The following is a 26,120-nucleotide window of genomic DNA, read 5'->3' on the forward strand; positions in this document are numbered from 1 at the left end:
CTTGAAGACAGGAAGATAAAAGAACATCATGTTAAGCCATGGATCTACCAAAATTCAAGTGAGATTTAGATATTCTAGTTTCATGTGAATACATTGGCCAAAATATTTGATAACAATCAAAACTTAAAGTGACCTTACCACATTCAGGATGCTGTGTTGACCAAATCCCATCAAGCTGACAGTAGGCAACACGGCTGCCTTTTAAGCTGTAACCTGCGTTGCACTTGAAGTAAACCTGGGCCCCGTATTTAAAGTCATCTCCTTCCACAATACCATGAGCGGGAGCACCTGGAGTCCTACACATCACCACTGACAGTTCAGATATTTCAAAAAAATCCACTTTATTACAAAAACAGGACTGTGTTAGGATAATTCTTTATTTAGAACATTGAAAAACCAATTAAAATGGGCACAGGAGTCAAAATGACAAGACAGGTATATGCTGATCTTTAGAAAGTTGTATAGATGTCAGTTCTATGCACACTTACATATATGCCACTTTTTCAAAACATATCTAGATCCATTCATTTCAATGGGAGTACTCAGAAATGTGATCATGTGCATAAGTGTTTGTATCCTTAGGGTTCATTTGCTCTAATTGTTAGTATTTGAAGCACTCACCATCTTAACAGGGGGTTTGAGTTAACTACCATGCTTGGTCAAGAAAAAATTTAGACCTTTAAAAGCCTTAAGGCTTTTAATTTTTTATTTCAAATTCTTCTTTCCATTTTTATATAATTATTCAGATAACCTTAATAGAAATATTAAAGCATCATTATCTGTGTAGATAAAATGTTATCATAATGACATTAAAAAGGAACCCTGATATTTACCAAACTGTGATATTTACCCTTTCCACAGGGTTTGCTCTATTAGGAAAATGCTTACAGACAATGGTCTGTTTAACTACTGCAAGTAGTAAATATTAGATTAAACACCATAAGCAAGAAAATCTGGTATCAAACCAGCCATACTACATCAGAACAAAGGTCCATCCAGCACAGAAACCTTCTTCAACAGTGGTAAATGGTAGATTTGATGGAAGGAATATAAAAACAGAGCAAGCATATAGAATACTTTCCTGGCATATTCTGGCAGCATTCAGTAACCTGGGGTCAAGGACTACCTGACTACAATGGTATGTTTAGTATAACATACCCTGGTGATTTTATTTTTTTTTAATTAATTTGTCTGAGTACTGACTAAACTCAGCTACATACTTGGTGTTCACAACGTCCTGTGGCAATGAGTTCTACAGACTGTTTTATATGAAAAATACACTGCTTTATTTGGTTTGGTTTCTAGCCTGCCACCTGATAATTTTGTTTGATGCTCTGCTTTCTCTGTTACGAAAGACAGAAAACATCCATGCCCTATTCACTTTCTCCAAGTCACTTTTTAAGACTATGTAGAAATTATATGCATTCTGTATGTAGATATTACAACGATGTAGGAGAAACAGTTTTTAGTGTCTACACCGTTACCCATCTCTCTGTGTGTCTCTGGCTTTGCCTGGCCATTCATTGTGGAAAACCTGTATCGGAAAGGATTCAGTGCAAGATTTAGATAGGTGTATAGGGTTTTTACCTGGGAGCTGTGGTACTCCACTGAAGATAGATGAATGCTAAAGAGATCATCCCTAATTTATGCTTTTAGAATTTGGCTTTTTCTGTTTTGCCTTGTTGCTAGGGGCATACTAACCTACAGCCAAATTTTTGTCCTTCCACTTCCAGAGGAAAAACTTTTCTAAGGCCTCATCCTGTAATCCTTGAACAGAACATACATGAATGCATCTATTTATATGGATTGTGCACCATCCAATTATTGACATAAGGAAGAAATTCTTGAGCAACAGTCTTAAAGTAGCAGCATTTGCAAGAACAAGTCTCCACAGAAATTCCCCTCCGTTTACAAATTACTACAAACATCAAACAATGAGTTGGCAGAATAATTTGTGCACTAGTAAGCACAAGTCTTGGAATAAACTGTCTAACATTTAAGCATTATAGGAGGGCCCAGACTCTCTGCTCCACATCAAAACGCATCCAGTTAGGGGAGCTCAACATCTCCTCTTGGCTGCAAGTGTTCCGCATCAGTGTCATCTTTAGTGAAAAAATAAAGATAAAAATTCAACAAGATTCATTCATAGCTCTTCACAATTCTCATGTGAAATATAGGCACGCATACATATACATGTATTTATAGGTGCATATGTATATACACAAACCCATACATTAGTGAAAGAGAAATAATGGGAGCATAGATTTTCTAGGTGTTTTAAATTCTCAGAACACTTGTCTTCCCAGTCATGTTCTTTGTATTCACAGCCACTCCCTCCATAGCTTTCTTTCAATAGCAATTCATTTCACTACATTTATATTTCTCTTCCAATGTAAAGTCACACTCAGCTTGTCAAATGAGAAAAGATGACTATAAACATCTATGCACCACTCAGTGTTCTCCTTTTTACCATAAATACAGGTTTTGTGTTTTGCTTGTGGTCCAGTTCAGTTCTGCAGAACAAATGTTTTGGTGCTTTTGTGTTCTAGATCCATCATGGAAAAAATGTCACCAAGATACCCTTACTTTTTTTTCCACAAACTGTAAGTATTCATTCTTCTTCAGTCTCCTAAGTGATTAAGATATTTAGTTTCTAGTCCTTTTGATTTGCTGTGGTTGCCAGACTTTCTCTACATTCTGTATCTTAGTGTGACCCAGCTGGAATAACTCCGGTTTTATTTATGATGTAGATTCAGTGTTTCGTGGACAGATTCCTTTAGTACTGGAACTATGGCCTAGAGTAGAGGATATGGAGGCAGAAGGTCATGAGATCTAATCATAGCTATGAAACTACGGCCATGGGTAAGTTGCTTCATCTGCTGTATCTAACAAATGGGAGCACCCCTTTCCTCACAGGGATGTTAGAAACATTAGCTCATACCCACTTGTGTCACAGAGTCACCATGGTGTTTCTCTGATGGCAAAACAACCAAGTATTATTAATAGACGTGTCCCTTTTGTTACCCACGCCTTTATCTACTGGTTGCTTGTTCTCTTGTTACACGGGATCTTCCCTCATGGTCTGTCCTGTTCTTTAAACTTTGCCACTGGAGGCACAGCCACTCATTTCATTTTTTCTTTGGAAGATTTTGTAACTTCATTCTTTCTCTCTACAAATTAAATGTGGGCTTGAATCTTTAGATAGATGTTCCCTGCCTCTCAGTACCACAGCTGAGCTCTCTGTTTTCAGATGTATCATCTAGCCCAAAAATCACATACGGTTACTCTAGTACCTGCCTCTACTGCTTTGGTTTGAGCTCTATAGCTTTTTTGCTCTTCAGTTTGACTTGCCTTTTGTCCCTTTCACCTAATATGCTTCAGGAAGCTCTTCTGCACCTTTTCCCATTACTTGTGAACACCTCAGGCAATGGAGTTTTGAACAGTTACTGTGAAGGGAATGCTAGTCTCTGTGTGCTTCAACCAATTCTCTCTCATCTTTTTGTGGATAGCTTCCCATCAGGATTGTGAATCTGACTGGTTCTTACATCTTTCAGAACGTGCAGTATATTCCATTGAATTTTAGGACAGCCTCCTTTGTTTGAGGTATTTTACTGAAGCCTTTCAACATTCTCTCCTGTTGTAAGACTATATCCAACTCTCCAATAGAGGTTTCTCAGAATTCAAAAAGAAGGGAAAAGAACATTTTGTAAATGTCATTCATTCCTAGTTCTGCCCCCTTACCCTCTGGATAAACATACTAGCCATAAAATCCAGCCACCTGAGCTGACCCAATTCCCTTCAGTTTCTCAGCTCTCTAAGACATTTGATATGATCTCAGTTTCCCTTGCCTAGGCATGATGGGCCTGATCCTGCCATCTGTTGGGTATTTCTGAGTGTCAGTCCTCCTCTGGACAGTCCAGCTTTCAGAGTCATGTGGGCTGGATCCCCTTCACAGCCCTCACCCACCCACAGCCATCCCCATACCACCTTGTATCCACTATATATATATATATATATATATATATATATATGTCCACAGCTATACCTGTGCCTGGTCTAGCCTGACTGCTAGAGCAGGGACTGGTCTGTGAGCTGTTGGACAACACTTCCTTGGGAAGCAGGTCATAGACTGGCCAGGAGCACTCCACGAGCTTGAACCATTCCTAGGCCACTAGCTAGACTGCTCTGCTCCATATGAAATAAATGATTCCTACTGCCCTGTCAGTCTGGCTTCCTACCTTCAAGGTGTCTTAGACACATGTCATTTGTGCTGTGTTTGGCTATACCATTACTTGTCCATGGCAAAACGAGAGAGGAAGGAGTAGGAATATCTGACTTTATAACCCATGGGAGGACTTTCTTACTGACACAGTAGTGGTTAAAGAAAGAATTGGCATCCACAGGTCTTATCCTACTTAAAGGCCTTATCAACATTTCCCTAGTGTTAGTGCAATGCCCTCTGAACAGCAGTCACTGCCCAGCTTTTCGTGAGATTAATACCTTACCTTTTCAATCAATGCACTTTGCAAAGCAGGCAGAAAAAGAAGCAAAAGACAAGGTAGAGAGCTTCAGACAGAATTATATGTGAAATGTACCATGAGTCAGTATACTCACCCCAAACTATAAAGTTTGAGACAACCTTGCCAAAATGAAACCAAGAGTGTCAGGATTTCAGGTTGCAGTGCTCGGTCTCTGCACCTTTCTCTCCACAAACAGAAGACCAAAGCTACCAGGAACTCAGAAAACGGATTAGGTGGCTGCAAATTCTACTGTGTGATGGTAATGGACAGCTAAATATGAAAGACATTTATTCAAGGTCTGCCCAAAAAAATATGAGCAACCCAGAGACTCCCAATCTTCATGCTATGATGTCGTCACACCTATAAAGATTCTGGTGAATTTATATCTAGAAAACAATAGGAAAACTGGAGCGATTTCAGAGAAAGGTGAAACTAATGTTAGGGGAATGCAATCTTGAGAGTGACTAAGAGCTAAGAATGACCACCCTGGTTATGCAAAAGCTAAAACCTACAATAATCTAAAAGCTAAAACCAGAAAGGATACTGTAAAATGCTTAAAGGAAGATGAAGAGATATATTCAGGCAAGATAAAATTCAGAATGGGAGAATTCTTACTCAAGAAAACCTATACAAAAGTCTCCTTGCCAAATATTTGAAAGGCGTAATAGGAAGAAAGGCCAGGTTGGATGGGGCTTTGAGAAACCTGGTCTAGTGGAAGGCGTTGGAACTAGATGATCTTTAAGGTCTCTTCGAAGCCAAACCATTCTACGACTATGATTCTATGTAAGTGGAAATGATACATCTCAACATTTGAAAATTGAAGCTTTGAACAGACTTTGGAGAGAACAGTGTCGCACTAGCAAGCCCATTATGAGCTGCGAGGTTTTCTTGGTTTAATTTTTCCATATTTTACTACACAACATGTTCCTGGGAAGTTCCACAATTAATCCATACAGGCATATAGGTAACCCTTGTCACTTTAGGGTCTGAGGTGAGTTTTGGCCTGGTACAGTTCATAAGAAAGCAAAGTAGGAAGGTATAAGACAAGGTGGCTACAGACACCTCTGGCAGAAATGCTCAGTCATGACAGCCTAGTTGTTAGGGAGAGAATAAAAAACAGACTTGCTGCAAGTGTCTATATAACTCACAGATTCCCGATAAAACTTGGTACCCTTCTTGCCTCTTACTCTGGTGTCTCGGAAAAAAGAAAACAATACTTCTGTCCCAGATGAAACATTAAAATGGCTCCAAGTTTCACAGAAAACTTTCTGCAATCTGAGAAAAACTAGACCAGAGGAACAGTAAGTTCCTGAATTTTTAAGTAAAGTGTTCCATTATTAATAATAACGGTGCAAATTCCTCTCCCTTTTAAATTATATGTAAGAGATATTCCTCAGATCTGAATTATCTGCCATTTAGAAATAGTTTTCATGCTCATTTTATCACCACTGAGATAAATTAGATGATCTCTTGAGCTACATTTTTCTCTCTTCAATGTCCTTCACATCCTGCCTGATGGAATTATCATTTGCTTTTGTCCCAGGGTCCCTTTATTAAATGAACACCATTTTTTTCTGCTGCCTTCCTCTCACCCACTTCCTTGTTAAATAATATAAACCCCCTCACACATATCATACATTATCTCTAAATTCTGCACAACCTTTCAATAATATATTACATTCCTAAAATAAATGTCATTTCTCATTGCTGGTACTGATAAAAGGTTTACATTTCCATTTTTGTCCCCCCTGAAATATTAGGTGTAAGCTCTTGTAATTGTATGGAGTTTTGTTCTTAATTTGCTACAGTTTTTTTTAATACTGCTACTTCTAAAGACATTTATCTTGTTGCATATTCCCAGGTCAGAGTCTGGCTTTCAGGCTGACCTGTGCTAATGTATATAGCACATTTTGACCATCTAGTAGTGGCTCTGGGGAACATTTTTCTATGTACTTGTAATATTGCTTTTGCATAAGGTGTGCTGGCATGCTTAGTGAAGGCCAAACACTGAAAATGGCCACAGAAACTGCACTTGGTAACAAGTAGGGGAGTAGAGCATCTTCTGCTGTTATGCATCCTAGCATATGTCTTCTTCAGCGAGACAGTGAGCTATGAACTTGCTTTGGGCCCCGGGTGCCACCATCCTAACCAAACCAGTCTAATGACTGTCAGAGAAAGCCTGATAGAGACTGAAACTGAAGAAATTTAAATAGCTATCCTCAGAAAGAGGACTTTTTTTCAGGAGAATGCCTAAATGACATTCTTTCCTTCAGCAAATGCTATCATGATCCAGCATACTGCTAAAGGCCGCAGCAGGCCCTGAGCCAGAGGGATGCTGTGCAGGGAACCTCGGCATCAGGATTTTGGATCCTGAGCTTTGAGGTTCCCTGGCCCCACAGCAGTGGCTGGCAAGTGCTCTGGAGCCAGAGAACCTGTAAACCCCAGAAAGCATAGCTCCAAATTATTGTTGCTGGAGGGAGCATGACATGCAGAATATGTGGAAGTGATTGGTTTTTCTCTCTGATTAAGGAAACAATAACTTAAAAAAAATCCAGCAGAAAATATAAATTTCATTGAAAATTTACTGCTATGAAACCATTCTAACAGAAAACTCCCAGCTGGCTCTACTGACATACACTTCATGTAGCTCACTGATATGCAGTCACTGCCTATGGTCAAGCCTGCTGAAGTCAGTAGTGGTAAATCCCATTACCTCTGACTTTTGGCCTGCCAGTCTCTGATTTGATCAAATTATTTTTCTTGGTTTAACTTTTGTTTTGAGGGGAAGTCTTATTACATGACTACCTAAGTATCATTATATAACAGTTCTTAAAGTTTATAATCTCTGTATTTCCAAAGGTTTTATAAAATTAGTGTCTGTCTGCGTCTTACTGCTGAGGAAGCTATAGCATGGAGACACCAAGTGATTTAGCTGAAGGCAAACAGCAAGTGAACAGCAGAGCTAGGAACAGTACTGTTATCTCCTAATATTCTTACTATGTTTACTTCTAAACTGACCCAGCTTTGTGCAGAAATCAGCATTAAATAATTATACCATTATGTAATCCACACATTATTCTCAGCAGCAATGTTTTGTACAAAAGTGGTGGAGCCATATGGGCAAAACACAGGAGTTAAGGGGGGAACCAGCAATGAACAGCTTAGCAGTTACTGCTGGGTATTGTGAAACCCTTTGCAAGGTCCTGTGAGTAAAGAGCTTTTCTGAATTCAGACTTAACAGAATTTGTTGTCTTCACTCAGACCTTATTTCCTAATCTTGGCCCATGACTATGTCAGCCCATGCAAATCTCTGATACCATTTATTCCTACACTCATCCCTTCTCTCCCCAGCGTGCACCCACAAGGTGAGGACACCCCAGGTTCTCACAGGGTTTGCTGGCAGAAAAGAACTGACATGGGGGAGGACTCAGATGGCTCTCCTGAGACATCATCCCTCTGCAGCTTGGCATAGCTGCCCAGAGATGGTTAATGCCTAACACATAAACCCACAGAGGCTAACTTTAGCCAAAAGCATAAGGACATTGGCTGTCAGAACATTTTTGGAATGGCTGTGTCCTCAAGGAGGGAATGAGGTAAGGGATTTCTGGAGGCCGTGACTCAGAGTGCTCAGCAGAACTGCTTTTTTATTCCTTTTCATAAGCAGTGAGCAGGGCTTTCAAGCAAACATATGAGTTTGACAATGGATTTGATGAAATAGCCTGCCAGCATCGGGAGGCATCAGGCCATCCCGCCATCCTGAGGCAACGTGGCTCTGCACTCTCCTCTGCCCAGGGCTGCCAGACCTCAATGTGTCAGGTCACACACACTACAGGGCAGGAGCTCTGACTCCAGGCTTCTGCTTTATGAGTCCCAGCATTCTTGTCTGGCTCCTGTCTGCCTTCAAGATTATCTGCATGCTGGGATCATGGGCACATCATAAGCCTGCTGATAGCAACACTGGATTCATGAGGCCCTGCAACACCTCATAGAGCAAGCCGTGTAAGTAGTAGTGGGAGCATCCTCCCTGTGACACTGCTGACACTTTTCCTGAGGCTGCAATCATTTCAGCACAGGCCTTTTTCCTACAAGGAGCAAAATTCACAGTGATGGCACTTAAGCTCAGAAAAGAGCCTGACATCTTCTGATGCTGCTCTCGAGATCACCTCTCAGCTCAAGCTTTCCTGAATAAATGGCAGCAAATACTGTGGGATCCACCGTAAGGACATTAACTTTCTTCCCACCTCTCCTACACTGGAAAGCACTGCTGACTAGGAAGCAACACACTGACAAGCATGCTGCCCAGCTGTTCTTCTCCAGACCCTGGCAAGAGCTGGAACAAGAGCAGGAGCGGCTTGATGTCATTAGCTTTCCTATGTGATCATCATTCTCCCCCACAGCAGGAGCAGACTGCTGGGAGCTGAACCGCTCCAGAGGACAGGTGGCCTTGGTCAGGACTCCCTGAATGAAATGCTTTCCAGGGGTGGTGTGTGTTCACACGGGCCATGTCTGAGGGGGATGGTGATGTCTAGCATGCTTGCTTGTCTTCTTTGTTGCTCTTTAGAACTTTTACTTTTTGGAGCTGGCAGGCTTTGCATTTTAGGTGAAAAAAAAGAGTGTTGTTGCAACTTTTACAACCAGAAATTAGAAGGAGGTGAGCAAGGAAAGATAAGAGTCCTAAGGTTTAGGTGGCAAATTATTTTTTTTTAAAGCAAGACTCTCAAAGCAGAGAACAAATACATGCAAACACTGCAGCAGATTCGGTACAGGAAAGGGCAAGGAAACCACTGTGATAAAAAGGTGTTCACAGTGGTAGCAGTGTTTTCTGGAATAAGGAAACTCTTGGACCTCAAAGAATGAGGATGCTCTGAACAGCTACAGCCACACACCCAAGCACCACTGCTCTGCTTGATCATGCCTGTCATGACAGACTCAGCAAAAAGTGGGTGAGGCTTTAGGTGATGGTCTCAGAGGTACCTCCAGCCTCTACGTTATCACAGGCACTTTATTTGGCAAGGCTAAGATACTAACAGCCAGCTCCACAAAGGCACCCACGTTGTGATTTCAGTAGCTAAAAGAGCAAATAGGTGCCTAAATGTCACTTAGGAACTGGCCTTCAGTATCAAATACAAGTCCTGCAGGGGTAACAAGGATTATTCCCCAAAAGCACCTCCCTGCATTGCAATAGCTTCCATTCAAGTTGCTAGAAAGGGAGGATTTTGGATAAACCATCTCTGCCCTCACTTGTGTTTCAAAAGAAAGGAAACTCCCCACCCTCCTTCATGCCTCTTGTGATGCCCCAGGACACATTCTCCCAGCTCCATCCCCAGCTGCAGCCACAGCTCATGCAGAAATGCTGCGACAGAGAATTCAACATAAAGATTTTTGGCCTTAATTTATCCCCCATGAAAGAGTCTTAGAAGTTCAAATCTCTTTGCATTGTTGCTTTTTGCCAGTCCTCACATTAATCCTGGAAATACCAAAGGAAATCATAACAAGAGCAGTTGATCAGCCAGTCCCAAGGACCAGAGATAGTAGATTTCCAGTTCTTCTCTCTGGGCCTCTTTGCTTTGCACTAGGAATAATTACACAAAACTATGACGTAATCTCTACTGAAATCCAAATCCTTTCATTCCCTTCCAGCCAATTGGAACTCCCCACTGATGTTTTCCAGCTCCCTGCGTCTGTGAATGGGACCGTATCCATGTGAAAATATGCTTGGATCACCCACTGTGATTTATTCATCCGGAGGCAATTTGGAGGTTGTTGCTTACAATTAGCCACTTGATCTTTATCAGCATTGTTCTTAGCCCTTAGAAAGCTGTGTCTCTGGATACAACCTTTCCGGTATGGTACTTGGATGGCCTATTTAATTATACAACTGGACCTGTTTGTGCATGGGATACTGGAGTGAGTGAAATTCTAATGATCCTTAATATTCACTTTCTCTATCAGTGGCAAGAACTAATATTTAGAATAAGTTCCCCAATGTGTCCCTTGGAAAACATCACAATATCACAGTGCAGAAGAGAGCACTATCTGCTCAGAGGGAAGATTGTAGGGCAGCAGAGAAGCTGATACGCTCACTATTATACTAAATTACAAAGGATAGTAAATCATCTTGAGGTGTTTCATTTTGGAGATGTCAGCTTTCCAGCTAAACAGGGACAAAGTCAAGCAATGCTTGATGGAAAAGACCCTCTAAAGAAATGTTTATTGCTTTGAAACAATGTTTGTGCATGTGCATTAACTGTACCAGGAAAATACCATTTAATAATACAGATTTACCCTAGCATAGCTGACAGTTTATTTAGTATTTTGCAGGGATCTGAGCTGGATTTCAGACAGAAAAGTAGATGTGGCATTGCCTGTTTAAGAAAAAGAGATGGAAATTACCAAGTGTTGAGATGAGAGTGTAGGGAAAAAGAAAATGAAGGGAACTAAAAAGCAGGAGAGTACTAAGGAAGTAGCAGGGCAATTTGGTTGGCTGTGAAATGCAGTTCCTGAGCTCCTGAAGAAACCAAAGAGGAGTATGGGAGCCATAAGAAAGAGCAAGTGGGATACTGCCTGGTTGTTTGTGTCGTCATTCCTACTGCCTGGGGCCATTCTGCCTTAGCAGTGGCTTGTATCAGCTGCAAACAGCATGTAAGACAGTGAAATCATGCCCATGAGCACAACAAAGGGAAGTGTGTAAGGTAGCTTGCCTCAGAGATGTTTGAGTTCAAAATCCTCAAGGAGGAACAAAGCCTTTGAATGAACTTTAGGGGGAAAAGAATTAAACTGTCAGTGTTTAAGCACGCTGGTTATTCCAGCAAACTTCTGAAGTAGCTTTAAGGTTACCCCAGAGCACTGCAAGAGCATGCAGTTGGTACACTTGGCCCCCAGAAGCTACGAACAGTGTATCAGTAGTCTTAAAAGAGGACAAGGAATCATTAGAGGCAGAGACCCCAAAACTGTAATCTGCTCTGGGCCATCCTTTTATTTCTTCTAGCTCTAGCTAAGAGGCAGAAAACATCTCCATCAACAATTTTTTACCTGTACACCAGCCCACTGCCAACTGTGACCTTTGCAAAAGGTAGGGGCAAGCCTAAAGTGTGCCAGTGATGCAGACTGGTTTTTTTGGCCTGCATGCAGTTACTGTGTGCTGAAGAGCTAATTTATGCCATACATTAGAGCAGACCTGTCAGGAAGACTTAGTCTCCTAAGTGATTCAGTGATTAAATGTCAGGGAGAAGTCTCTTTGTCCCATACAGTGTGCCAAGAATACCTGTCATGTTGCTTGGTCCAACATGTGCTTCTGCAACACTGACTGATCCTTCCACATGGTGAGTCATACCAGGGAGAATAATGTGGATGGTTTTATCTCTAAGGCATGTTAGCAGACTGAGGAAAAAGCTCAGGATTGTTTTGAGGTAGGGCAAGAGGAAATTCCCTATTAATCCATTTAATGTGGTTTAGAAATACACCTCTTTTCCTATGGCAGGCCAGTCCTTGGATGGATTATGTTGATAAAGAGATAATTTCTGATTCATTTAGATGATAGGGCTATGCTCTGGACAGAATACCATGGGTTTTTACCAGCCATGTTTCACTTTCGGAATAACTAAAAACAAATGGCTAGTTAATGAACACTGAGAAAATAACAAAGGGATAAGAAGAGTTGTCAATAAAGCAGATGTGCCGTCTCTTTCAGCCTTGCTGTCAGCTACACTTACTCACTGGTGTTTCAAAACCCTATAAAAACATTATGAGATCAAACATTGCTAAATGGCATGAGCAACTTCCTCCCAGAGAGAGCGTGATTTGCCCAATCCAACAGCTGTATTGACAAAGCAAAAGGAAAGAGAAGTCCTAGGGATCAGTTTTCTGCAGGCTGATTCACAAGCAGCAGTTGTTTAGTGATTGTTTCAAATGTTTGTGCGAATTTCCATCCTGAGCCATCAACCTCACTTTTCTGGTTGTTTCCATCCTATGGGGCATCTTGGCTATTTGGGTAACAGGAGCCAGACAGCTTTAGTTTATTACCCAGTGAATTAAAACAACTCAAAATTGATGTTAGGTTACCTTAAAGCACCAGACATAATATTTGATGGTTTGCCAGTTGCTGTGTGAACAGTACCAGCATCCTTCTAAGTAAGGGAGAAACCTCCGAGAAATATACTGAAGCGAAAACTAGGAGCAGAAATCTCTGCCTCCATGTCAAGAGAAGCCCTTTGAACGTACACACTAGGCACTAAACAACACAGATCTTGCCTCATAAACACATGATTCTCCTGGAAAGGAGTATACTGTGGGGCAGTATCGAGCAGCAAGGATAACATACTAGCAAACGTCTAGCCAGCGTCACAATGTTCTTCTGATCAGCTCAGAACAACAGAAGGCATTATGCCATCAGAACTGAACTTTGAAGGTGACTTATTAAAAACCTCCCTGAGGACTGCAGTACTATTCTCTTACCTGTCTTTGCAGAGACACGTGGGTCAATGAAGCTTCCTGTATGACTGCACTGGCCCTGTCTTCACTGCAGGATTATCTCACCCTGTCTGAACTAACTGTCCTTCTTAACAGTCTTGCCCATAAAGAGCAGTTTAACCAAGTAACAGTGCTCAAGGCACAAGTAGTGACACTACATTACTTCTCAGAGGGAGTCCTAGGAAGGTTCTGAAGAACAAGCCACCTCGGAGAGCATCCTGCCTGTGATCACACTACAGATTGCTATATGACACACTAAAGGGTGGTGCTGGTCTAAGCTTTAGCCTGTAACCCCTAATGGGTCTGCAAAACCTGAGAACTGCCAAACTCCAGTTACTGATTTTTGTTAGTATGTGGGTCTCAAGGCAGGTGAATCCTTGGATTGTGGTAGTTAAAAATGGCCGCTAGCCTTTACTCCTTAGCAGTTCCAGGTATATATGGTTTTGACAACAGGAGGAGTTCTTATTTCCCACCCTATACATGCAAGCCTAGAGGGAGGACAGTAGAAATGTGATGGATAAAGTGTGGCATTAATCTCATTTCTTTGATATATCCACCTTGACACAAGTAGGGATAAACTCTGTCCCTTTACAAATACTGTAATAAGCCATTTCCCATTGGAAAAGGTGAGCAAAACACAATGAACAACCAAAAAAACCCCAACAATGGCAGAACTAGGAATAGGGAAATTAAGAGTCATATTCCTTTTTGGAACATTTTCCCTAACTGGAATAGGACTGATTTCAATGCCAGAGTGGCAAGAAAGGGCTCAGAGGCATTTAGCTATACCTGAAGTTCTCCACTGTAATCATGCAGCATAGGCAAGGTCCAACACACGTGAGCTGCAAATGGCACAATATATACCAGTACCTATAGACAGGAATTATGGCACTCCTTGAAACCTGTTACTGAGAATCTTCTGACCATTTTTTTTAAAAAATCAAGCATTCCCTTAGAAGACTCTGCATTACATGTCCACGGTTAGGTAAGAAAACTAGGTTTAATGTCCAGAACCTTTCCCCAGTGCCTCATTGTAGATTCTGCTGCATTAAAACTCTGTCTAGCCTATGCCAAGCACTCACAGCTGGGCTCATTTCTCCCGCAGCAGAACAAGGCAGGGGGTGGGGGAGTGTTAATGCTCTCTCCCTATCTTAAATATGAGTCAGTTAGTCTGTTAAGGGTGAGGGTGTCCTCAAGAACCAGCCCAAGTCACAGCTGTATGGGGCCAAGAAGGATGGAAGAGGATTATATCAGCAGTGAGGAAGGGCCTGAAAGCTCTATTCAGAGGCCTCTTGGAACATAGTAAGGCCAGCCCTAGCAACATCAAAGGCTACAGAAACGAGTTAGTTTATACAGCTTATTCAGTTGGATTAGGCCCTTCATTAGGATGCAGAACAAACCTTCTTGGCAGACAGGAGCAAGAAACAGAATAAAAATGGAAATCGGATCTGAGCCCTGAATTCCCCATTCAGCACAAGTTCCTCTTATTTGCGTAGGAACTCTAGTTCGCCTGTCTTTGTTTGAAATAAAGGTAACAGGAAATTTCAGGGCAGGATGAGGTCAAGGTCTCTTGCTCTGGGGCCAGCAAGCCCTGGGAGGACTCCTGAGTCAGAACACCCCGTCCTAGCAGGAGGACAAGCAGAGGAGGAGAGCATTTGCCATGTGTTACCAGCAGTACATCTCTCTACAGCTGCATCTTCAGCAAGCAAACTCAACACTGAGACTTTGGAAAAGACCTTTCATAGTTTGAGTTGAACAAGTAGTTGTCACGCTGTACAGAATCATTGAGTCTGATATTTGAGTGGATGCTTTTTAGCATGCAGAGCACCAGGATGTTTGTTACCTTTTCCCTAACGTGCATCTTTTGAGGAAGTTGCTGCTGTGTTTCAGGGTATTGCAGGCTAAGAGAACAAGATGATCTGGTTTGGGGCATTTTTTTAGTGCCTCTGATTCCAGGATTTGAATTAAAATCCATAGAGGTCAGACAGAAAAGTCTGAGTTTGACCTCAATCATGTCAGCATGGCTAAGGGGTCACTGGGAGGGGTATGCAGGTATACTGCAAATTCAGTTTAAAACCAGAAAGAAGCCCAAATATTTAAAATAGGAATTTGTTTTCTCTACTTACTGTTTCATCATAACAGAGCATGCATATGTGTAAGAAGGTATTTGTTACTGGTGTCTAGGACAAGTCTTTATTGTGTTTTAAGGCAGAAGAAAGAAGGAAAGATCACCCTAATGGTTAGCATTTGTTTTACAATTTCATATAGGTGGGTTTTTTTAAAAAAAAACAGTCTCTGGAGTCAAATCATACATATTTAGGTAAGGTATTTCTTGCCCTGACACAGAGCTGGTTGAAATTTTAACAGCATTTCACTTCATGGTGTTGAAGCCTTTAAATCACTATAATAGCCCCTCAAATTGTAAACAAAAAGACAATTTCCGGGCTGCCATAGTAGAGAAAAGAGTCTGCTAGTTATAAGCAACCTGTGCCTTTAATTATTTTATTAATATTTCAAATTGTAACTGACGGAGTAATTAGGATTTAATATTACCCCAGGAAAGCAGCTTGACCAATGTTGATCATCCTGTTAAATAGATGGAATTTAGTTTAATGAGGAAAAAGTAGGTTTCTTGTGGTTTATCTGATTAAACTGATTTCTGTAATTCCAATAGTGATTCCCACATCTTAAAAACTAAACTTGATGACAAAAAGACACAGCTGCATTGGGATGGTGAGGGACTTAGAAAATTCCTAATTCTGTTATGAAATGTTCATTGCTGAATTTGTTTAATTTGGCCTTAACTTAGTCCTCAATAAAATAATCCCACAGTCTCCCTTCCTCTGAATCATGTCCCTTGGATTTCTTTAAAGCCCTCATACCTCCCTGGGTACCTCCTGTTGCACCACCATGCATCAAATCTCTGCGTGCTTTTAACTTTAAGGGGCTCTAATTTTCTTCTCTCTTATTTTTCATCAACATAAATCCGTTTACTTTAATGAGATTATGCCTGACTTGCTCCAAGAAAACCAGACTGAAAGAATCAGCCTCACAGTGTCGAAAGTCATATTCGGTATTCCAAAAGTGACCAGTTTATGATTGTTTTCTGTAGAAATAAATGTATTTCCCTTGGCTCTACCTCACAAGACAGCACTGTTGCTGCAAGACCTAACAGACAGAAAGATTTTGAGCATGACATGATCTCCTTGTAACACTTAAACTGTTCAGGATTTCTGTTCAGGAATGTTCAGAAATGCTGTTCAGGAAACTACATGACTAATTTTTAAAGAAATACAGCCATGGCTATTTTTTTCCAGTTCTTCCTTCTGCTCTTAAAAAACAAATCAAAATTTAATTTTCTGCCTTTTTTGCCCCATACACTGGAAAATACTTAGCATACATTTTGGCAAAACTGAATGAAATATATAAGAAAAAACTTCTTTGAAGCCATACAACAGAAATTTGCCATAGTGTTTTCCCACTGTGAGGTTTGCTATTCATGTACAAGAAAAAAAGTCAACCTTTTTCTATGTCATGGAAGGCAGCAATATAGGTGCTGGAAAAAAATATTTCCTAGCATAAGCAAAAGGCAAGGATACAGCCGCAGACACCATAAAGTAACAGTATTTTATCCATCTAAACTGTTATTTCACAAATCAAACTACAGGATTGCTGTCAAGTTAAAAATCTTACTGTATATATTTCTAAGTGTCTCCTCCTTTTTATTCTGTTACTACCTATACCCTTCATTGTTTACAATAAGACAGAAGTCTCATCCTGTCGTTTTTTGACTAGCTTGTCTGTTGTTTCCTGTGTGAGTTGCATGGCTGAAGTTTCTACATTAGTATTACAAAAGAAAACTAGTAAAAGAATGTGAGATTCATTTCTTGCCTTCACTGTAGTGTAGAGCCTGCCAAAACTAGGGTTGAGGTTTGCTGGAAATTTAATTAATTTGAAATTTAGGTTGGTTCTGAACCAGGCAGGAATCTTGTTCTTTTCTTAACTCTTTCCTAAAGACAGGAACTGAACCGATCTCACAGAGCAGTTGCAACAAGCTTGGGAGTTTCCAGTCCCTAAGTAACCTGCTAAACAACTACTCACAGGCAAGAGGCTGTTAGCAGAAGAGCCAGCCACATTAGCCCTGAGGTCAGGAACCCTCAATTTTCAGCAACCCCTTCCCTACAGAAGACATACCAGGAACCTGTGCAATCTGGCAGAATGTAGCATGCTGTTCAGAACCAAAACTTTTTCAGGCTTATAGAAAATGCCAAACTACCTCTCCTCTGGTCTACTGGGAGAAAAGCCGAGTCTTATGAGTTACTTCTGGATCTGTAGGAATCAAAAGGTCTTTTATCTCAAAATGATCCATGCAAGGAGGTACCATGTCACTATGATTTAACTTCCCTGATGAAGTAAAAGCAATTCCAGTAGAGAAACCCACACCTGACAATGGCACATGTGGTGAAAAGATTTTCGAAGTAGTGAGGTTTGGTGTATGTTGGCTGCTCTGACATAGAATTGAAAACTCTGGAAGCAGGCAAGGCATTGTGTGCCTTACCGCCAGAGTAATGCCACAGCAGGGCACAGTAAGCCATGCTTTCTGTCTTGAGTCAAATATGATCCCAAGTGGATTTCACTAGTATCACTGAAATTGTCCAGGGTCAGCTGGAGCTCTAGCTCAGTGACTTTAAATATTTCATAATGCTCCTTTCAGCTAGTAGAGATGATATGGGATTTATCATAGCATATGTCGCACAATTCTTACCCCTTCTTGCTCTTTCAAGCCCTATTAGATGAAGACAGACATTTTCTCAAGCATGAAGAATTAAATTACTAGAACAGACAATTGATTTGAACTGATTTGAACTCAGTTATTTCACAATTCACTCGGCAAGACAAAACCACGTGTATGCCTGTATGTACAGTGAGGACCACCAACACAGATACGGACAGAATATCTGCTTTTCCACTCGTTTTGGTCACAAGTCTCTGTCACTCATGGTGCCAGAACTCTACCTTCCAGATAGCTGTGAGGGAAGACAAACTTCCTAGGACTGACCTTGGCTAGAGCACCAAGCACAGGTCTCAGCTGGGGTATGTGCTTTTAGAAGAGAAGAGCTGATCCAAACAGTGGAAAAGGGCAGGCAGGTATATCTTTATCTGATAAGGCTAGTCCATTAAAATACTTCTTGTGTGCTGTTTCCCAGCTCCAATTCTGTTTTACCGTTTTACACATAGATATAAAGCTCCAGAACTATTCAGTAGAAATCTTCATAAAATGTGATGCAATATGTCTTAAAAATTGCCACAAGAAGCTCAGTGCATTCTCTGGCACTGTGACTGACCTCACCTACATTATCGATGACACTCCTAACAATTGATGGCCTGCATCAGTGACAACCCTGGAGGCTGGTCATACACACAGTGTCTGTACTCACAGTTTTCACAGCGATTCCCTGTATAGCCAGCCAGACAGGCACATTTGTAGGTACCACTTTTGTCTAGAATGCACGTTCCATCATGAAGACATGGAGATGAAGAACAAGCTATAAAAGAAAAGCAAGACATTCATGGTCTCTCATAGGATAGGGGTCCTATCTGTTTTTCCTCATGATGGTTACATCTTGGGGTAAATTATGTATTCTGGTTAACAGTTAGGAAGACACAGTCAAGAGCCTAATGCATGACAAAACGCTTTCTGTCTTCTCTCTTACTTACTGGAGAGGGGATCTTATAAGGGTGGGCAGTTCTTTTCCCAGCATTCGTCACTTTTACCATTTTCCTTTAACTGTAGTAAAGTGGTAAGAAAAGTTTGTGGAAGAAAATTAATTTACAGCAAACTCCAACAGTGTTTACAGCTTAGCCTAAATCAGTTTAATATCAACCTACATTTCTCCTGCCATTCATCCCAGAGCTTAGGGATAAGTTCTGGGATCCATGGTTCTGATGGGCTTTTTGGGTCTCAGATCTTGTCATCCCAGACTTTGGGAGTTGCTTTGGCCCTGAGGAGCACTTCTTTGGTGTTAAGATCAGGAAGCTCTGAATGGTCATGATGACCGTAAGTATGCAGGGGAAGAACTTGCACACCATAAATCTAGCAGTGATACACATCAAACTGTACGTATTAGCATGAATTAATATCAGAATGTGTAATTGTGCCATTTAATATCAGCAAATTCCACTGTGCAATAACACACACTTTTTAAACACACACTCTTTTTTTTTTTTTTTTTTTTTTGCGCCTGCTTTAAGGGGAGATGAGCGAGTAGGACACAATTTACTTTCAAAAATAGAAAGAAATCACTTCCACTTAGATTATTTTTCAAACTGAGTGCAGGTTTTAGCAGACAGAAAGCGAGCCAAAAATTTCAAGATTTAGATCCTGTTTAAGATTCAAGTAACTCTAAAATCTGAGGTGTTCAGGATCTGATGCCCTGCTTCAAGTCAATCTCAAAAAACCAAGATTCTGCAGCAAAGTTCACATCTGGATCCATACCAGAATTTGAGTTCAGTTTAAGCTCACATTGACTACAAAGCATATTCCTTGCCATGTTAAAGAATTATCCAAGCATGCTTGATAACTTGCAGATTAAACTTTGAAAACATAATTACTAGAAAGGTCTACATTCTAATTCATTTAAAGATCATCTTTGTCCTACCACACTAAATACACTAATTACTTCAGTTATGACAGAAATATGAATCTTTGTACCAGTCACTGAGTTTTGCAGCCATGAGCAACCTACCCTGGGGGACCTATGGTGAGGTTGTGTACTATTACATTTAAAGCATTCTCTCTGTTGCTGTCCAGAATGGCAGATATCAGAATCAGCAGTTTTCCTTGCAAAGACTCCACTTGAAGCATAATCTTTGAGTGTCTTTATATCCAGATGGCAAGAGACAAGAAATATATAGATGCCACATATATATTTCTCTGGAGGTTTCATGTGGTGATGTAACAGCAATTCATAATGACTGGGTAATTAATATTTTCCAGGTCTCATTGAAGACCAAGGTCTGACTAAGGACAGTAATTCACTTGTTAAAAGGAACATATATGTGGCAATTGTACTGTATCCAACGAACGTAAAATATCACTGAGAAAGGGAAGGAGAAGCAGAAAAGCCTGTAGGGACTTGTATTTTGTAGTGACTGGTTGGAAAACAGTGAACTTTCAGCTTTGTCCTTGCCCCAGCTTTGTCTCATGATTCTATAGAAGTAAGCATGTCAAGTGAATAAGTGCTAGATACTGTCCTTTAAAATGCCTGATACTCAAGAGCACTAAATATTTTTCTTTTTAAAGGAGTCTTGATTTCCTGTCTTCAGTCAAACATGGGACAGTACTACCAAATATTGAAGCCCCTGTGTTGTGTCAAAGATCACTAGCTTGGGGGTACAGAAAGTAAAGTGTTATTGAAATTCAATAACAAGCTTTCAACTAACTAGATCCAGCATATGTCTAATCCCTAAGAGACCCTGATGCCTCCCCATCTGGGCCCCCATTCTTCTCATCTGAACGCTGTTGAGTCACTTCTAGTCACTCATGCCAATTACTGGTTCCCATTTAACACTTGGCATGGAATGAGACCTAACACCTGCTTCCAGACCAGGCAGCACAGCAGGTTCTGTGGTTTTGTCCTTTAATAACTGCACATGCAGTGACCTTTCCTAAAGGGAATATAGGCTTTGCAGCTTATTTTGTATCAATCAAAACCTTTATGGCAGTTGAACCAGTGACCTCTGTGCAGTCAGTGCCACTGCTTCAGCAAGTGCTGACTTGTAAGGCAGCAGAGAGCTCAGAGAAAGGGAAGACAGAAACGGAAGCAAATCAGTTCTGAGGGCACAAGACACTTCTTTAGTCCTCTCCGTTGTACCACTAAGGTGCTGGGGACATCAGATAACCTCCACAGCCTGGTCCACAGCCTGTGCTGCTGCTGCTCTCACCTGCAGCACAGGGAATTGCTCTAGCAAGCCCTGTGCAATCTGCTCCAAGGACCTTGGCTTTTCCACAGTGCTGTGCAGAGAGGAAAATTTTCAGGGGAAATGCTTCAGTTTACGATGTGCTGCCAGAGCTTTCGATGCTGTGTTGCTCCTGCTTTCAATTCTACACTTCCCCATGCATGCTGTATTCTTCCCCTAAACTGTACTGCTGGCCAGGTTAATGCTTCACATAAAAAGACACTGGGAGTGTTTTAAAAGCCTTTCACTGCAGCTACACATTAGGCCAGAACAGCCTCATAATAAAGTGCACAATGAGACCTCCTCACAAACTCTAAGAAGCCCTTTGCAATGTGCTCTGTGTGGATTACCACACTTGCAGCCACCCAGCCTCAGAATAATTACCACTAAAAATGGGGCAGAAATAAAGTGCTCAACAGTATTCGAATAGCAAGTGTTCCCTGCTGAGCAGAGAAAACAGAATCAATTCAGCTTGCACCATATGGAAAATGTTAGTTCCCTGAATGTAGGCAGCCCTTATGCAACATAGCCCACACCACAGTCATTTGTTCTATATCACCCCTCCTGCTGTAGCGCAGACGAACTATCAATAGCTCACTGCTCCTGCTATGTTACTAACAGGTACTAAAGGTAACGTTTGAAGAACAGGGCAGGCTAAGAAATGGCATAGGCACTGCATCTGGCAGTATGCACATTTCAGATTGCTAGTTACACCCCTGATCATTGTTAACAGCTGATCCACTGTAGATTTGTGCATTTTTATAATGATTATATTAAATAACTAAACCTCCTGAGCCAGATACACCCTGGACGACCTCATGAAATAATGGGGTCATCCAGGGTGTGCTGAAGGCAAGTTATGGTGAGTCATAGATCCTGCAGAGGTTATCTATAGCAAAGCAGCATGCTCTGATTAGCCTTCTGTGCCACAAGTACTGTGGATAGATTCGACCAAAATTCCCTATGTAGCTAAACAAGGAAGATCCAGAAAGAGCATAGAGGCTGCTTCAAATGCAATGGCAAAATAAGGAGCCAGCTACACTTTCAATGTTATTGTGCAGTCAGAATAAAATGATGGAAAGCAGTATGGGGGACTGAAGCACGGAGTACTAACAGAAACACAGGAATTCTGGAGCCCTGCTTCTGTCATTGAGTTCATCACAGAATGGGAAAAGCCTCTGGTTTTCTTTTTCCTTAAAGAAAAGAATCTGTCCTTTGTACACAGTTTTGTTTTTTAAGTTGTAATGGTACGATACATGAGCCAACACAAAAGTCATGTCAGGGCATTTCCACCGAGATAATTATGAGGCTTTGCATCAGGTTTTTGCTAATTGAGACAGCGTCTGTGCTCCTGCACACAGGATTGGGCAATTCTGCAATTGCAGATACACATGCCCCTTCCTCTATTTCCTTCTGTGCTCTTAGTTCTCAGACTCAAACAGAAAAGTCTCACAAAACAGCAGCTGTTCTGTGGTGGCTGGTGCTGCCTGTTCTTCACACAGGTGGAAGGAATGCAGTCTTTGTTAGAAGAGCCTCACATTCACACACCATTTGACAGCTTTTGAATCTTCCCTGCACTGACTTTGTGTAAGTTGCTCTTGGCAACACAGCATGCAAGTTTTTAATGAAGCAAAACAGGGAGAGAGATTAGTGAAATTGAATTAATGAGAATTAGCGGCATGTTCCACTTTGGGATTATTTTACCTGTAATTTCTTCAAAGACAGCATGAAATCCATCAAAGTTCTTGGATCCATCAGACTGGAAGAGGACATGGAGTGAAGACCCAGTGCTTTGGATGGGAGGTGGCCTCTCATTTCCACAGAATTTCTTAATTATTCGGCTGTCCAAATTGTCCCCATCACGGACCTCCACGTAGTCATACTGGCACATGTAGTCAAACTCCAGGCTCAGCATGGAAAATCTTGGGGAAGAAGGACACACAGTCAGACTGCATACTGTCACCTGTGCACCCTGACTCTTGATTTATCTGGATGTTCAGCTATATTAGTGACTGCCCCACAATGAATCAACAAGTCCCTAATCACATGCAGTCCCCCTCAGTCATCTCAATTTTTGCATCATGATCCTTGGAAGCCAGCTCAACTCTACACAGTTGCTCCATAAGAGTATTTCAGTGGCAGAACAGTGAAGTCTAAATTGAAGTAATACAGTCTGCTCACATGCATCAAGTCCCTAATCACATTACAGTGTTAGAACTTTCATCTAGGGTCAGACAATGTAGGGGGCATATTTCTACTGTGGCTGCTTGCTAAAAATTTTTCTATTTCCCCTAAATAAAGTTCTAAGTACTGAAAGTAACAGTATCAAAGACCAAGGCTCGAAAGATATTTACATTGTGATGTTCAGAAGCTGGCAATCAGGGGTTGAAGGAAAGCTTAGGGATGTAACAGAAGCAGAAATAGGCAGAGAAAGAGAATCCAAAACACTACAGCATGCTTTGCATTAGAAAATAAAATGGTAGTAAATCCCCAATGTCTGGCACTTGCCCTTCTTTGAGGACAGAAATAAGGGACAGGAGTTAGTGCAGAAGGGAAATATTTAAAGGCTTTTCCCACAATGTCTGTCTTTCCTAGGTTTGATCCAGCCACTGCACGAGGCTCTTGTTCATTAACAGCAATGTTATATGCTGCTGTTTGAATTCAGTGGGGCACAGAGCCAAAGTATCCCACCAGAATATGAATGAGAGAGAGAGAGTGAGAAACACCAAGTGCCTCTTGGAGCATAAGCAATGGCCAGGGGTGCTGGGCCCAGCCTTGGTACAGCAGATAAGAATGAGGGAAGAGCTGAGCCTGAGAGGCCATGTTCCTAACTGTTCAGCAGAATACTTTATAAATGAAATTTGTTGTGTACTCAATCTTCCTAAGAACTCCAAACACCACAGATGTGTACTTAGGTATTTAGGATGAGGCTAAACTTCCCACATTGCCTATTCCAATATGGGCCTAGTGCCTTGCAAAGACTGCATTTCCACATCAAAGAGATGAGACAGACTTCGGATCTGCTGCTGGATCTCACAGTTTGAAAAGGCAAGACAGTACTGGAGCCTATTTCCTGCTTTTCTCTTCTTGGGACTCAGGCCCCCGTATTAGAAAGGCCCCCGTGTTATGTAAAATGACCTTTCTTTGACATCTCACGAGCTAACTTACAGAGGCCTCTTCATTTAGTCACCTTTGTTCATCATATGATTGGTTTTAGAGCATCAGGAGTACACTACACAGACAAATGAATAAGCAGTTGTAGGAACCTACAGCAGCAATGGAGCAGCACCCCTCAATTTTTAAATCATCTAGTGGAATGTAGAATAAGAAAAAAATTACATCTGCTTTAAGTATGCATTAGAGAGAGATTAATTCAACTTAGCTTTGCATAAAATGCATGAGTTGAAGTCTCATTCTGTCGGGTTTGCCAGAGATATCCTCACAGGCATCAGGTTATGCACTACATCTTCAAAACATTCTTTCACTGGCAGATCATACCCCAGGGGTCTACCCTTATGGAAGTTACAGAGCAATACAAATTAACCCATTCATTCTTGTCACACTTATCAGGCTACAGTTTATCCTGACTCAATCCTGCAAATATTTACTGGTTGTCTGAACTGATACATTTCTGATTAAAATTAAGTATGTGTGTGTACAGAAGGAAAGTTTCTGGGATGCCCGCCATGTAATGGGGGCAGTATTATTTATAGATGCAAAGGTAAATTCTGTCTAGCAGTGTGTTCCTGAACAAAGAATATCAAGAGATATTCACACAGAGTGAAGGCACAGAATGAGAGCACCTTACACAGAATACTGTTTTTATTTGTTTGCTTCCTCTGCTTTAAAAAATGATGAAAACAGAGTGGGAGATGTGAAAGGCATAGAGGGTTCTGGTTTCCATTTTATTTAACTTAGCATAGAAGCAGATGCACTGTACTGATGACATGGGATTCCATGATCAAAACTCAGAATTGGCAGGTCTGGAAACCTGCCAAAGCTTTTCAAAACCTCTTGGCTGTGGCCCAGTTGATGGGACCCTTTACAGACCATGAGGTCTGTTGCTGTTTAAATTACAGGTACAGGCAATGTAATGAACCTCAGTTCCCTCACCTGTGAAACTGTAATTATATCATAATTATTTTGGATATTATTAAACTAAATGCTAATTTAGTGCTACAGGTGTTCAAATACAAAACAGAATGCAAAGTATTGTCTTGATTTCATCAGTGTGTACAGTGTGAATACATTCATCAGCCCCTCTGAGGAGAGCTCCTAGCCAAACGAAAATATTTAAAACTGCATCTCTGCTGAGGCATTAAAGAAAATGATAGAAAGTTGCGAGCTACTTCTACTGTGGTATGACATATCCCTGATGATATGGCTTGGGCTGAGGGAGCCTATACATCACAACCTAAAGAAAAACAAGGCTGGAAAAAAAGCAGAGAAAACAAACTACCACCACAATCTGGGCACCATTTATCAAAACAGCTCTGCTTAGCCAGCCCCCAGAGGACTGTGTGGCATAGCCTGAAGCAAGGGAAGATTTATCTGTGCTCCTGAGAGTGTTGCTCTTCCTGCCCTATGTAAGCAGAGACAAACCACTTTGTTCCCCTTCTGTATCACACTGTCCCCATCTCTGCCCTCACAAGCCATCAGAGAGGCAGCAAACAGGATTTGTGCACAGAGAGAAGAAAGGAGTTCTTTTGTTAGCAGCTGTGCTGATTCAGCACAATGTTGGCATTACAGCTCTAAGCAGGGTTAGCATCCACAGAGGGAATCAGTGTGTTTATATGAAAATGCAGTGACATTCAGCATGAATTGTTTCATTCACTGAATTTTTATATAAAAGTCTCAGGTGGCCTGCTTAGTTGTACCTGCCCTTTTGTGTAGGAATGTCCTAAAGGAGAAGCTTTAAGCTACATCTACCAGTTTTCCACAGTATCTAACTGCTCAAGTACCTCAATGGCCAGCTTTGAATGGTCCACCTTGGAAACCTCAGCTGATTCAGAACACACTCCAGGATTACCTTATGTGAGGTAGATACAAGGTCTCATGCTCCGGGTTTGCTCTTGAGGCTTCCTCCTATGCCTTCTGACTTGCAGGGTGGCAGAATTAAGTGTGGACATTCAGGACAGTTCCTGATCTTTCCCTAGAAGTGTCACATCATCT

The 26,120-nt window shown here is 41.3% G+C and overlaps 1 protein-coding gene across 2 annotated transcripts in view; it reads right to left on the reverse strand.

Moving 5' to 3' along the window:
- The window catches only part of PAMR1 (peptidase domain containing associated with muscle regeneration 1), a 59,495-nt gene that overhangs the window by 10,787 nt on the left and 22,588 nt on the right, over nucleotides 1-26,120 (reverse strand). The window contains exons 5-7 of one of the 2 annotated variants that reach the window (XM_013304303.3): nucleotides 22,653-22,870; nucleotides 18,428-18,535; nucleotides 139-309 (exon numbers count right to left, since the gene is read on the reverse strand). In XM_013304303.3, the coding sequence (XP_013159757.2) occupies nucleotides 139-309; nucleotides 18,428-18,535; nucleotides 22,653-22,870 (497 nt within the window). The remainder of the gene's footprint in view (nucleotides 1-138; nucleotides 310-18,427; nucleotides 18,536-22,652; nucleotides 22,871-26,120) is intronic. The other variant, XM_027795844.2, reaches the window with a different exon arrangement.

This window comes from Falco peregrinus, chromosome 1 (assembly GCF_023634155.1).
Source record: "Falco peregrinus isolate bFalPer1 chromosome 1, bFalPer1.pri, whole genome shotgun sequence".
Lineage (NCBI taxonomy): Eukaryota > Metazoa > Chordata > Aves > Falconiformes > Falconidae > Falco > Falco peregrinus.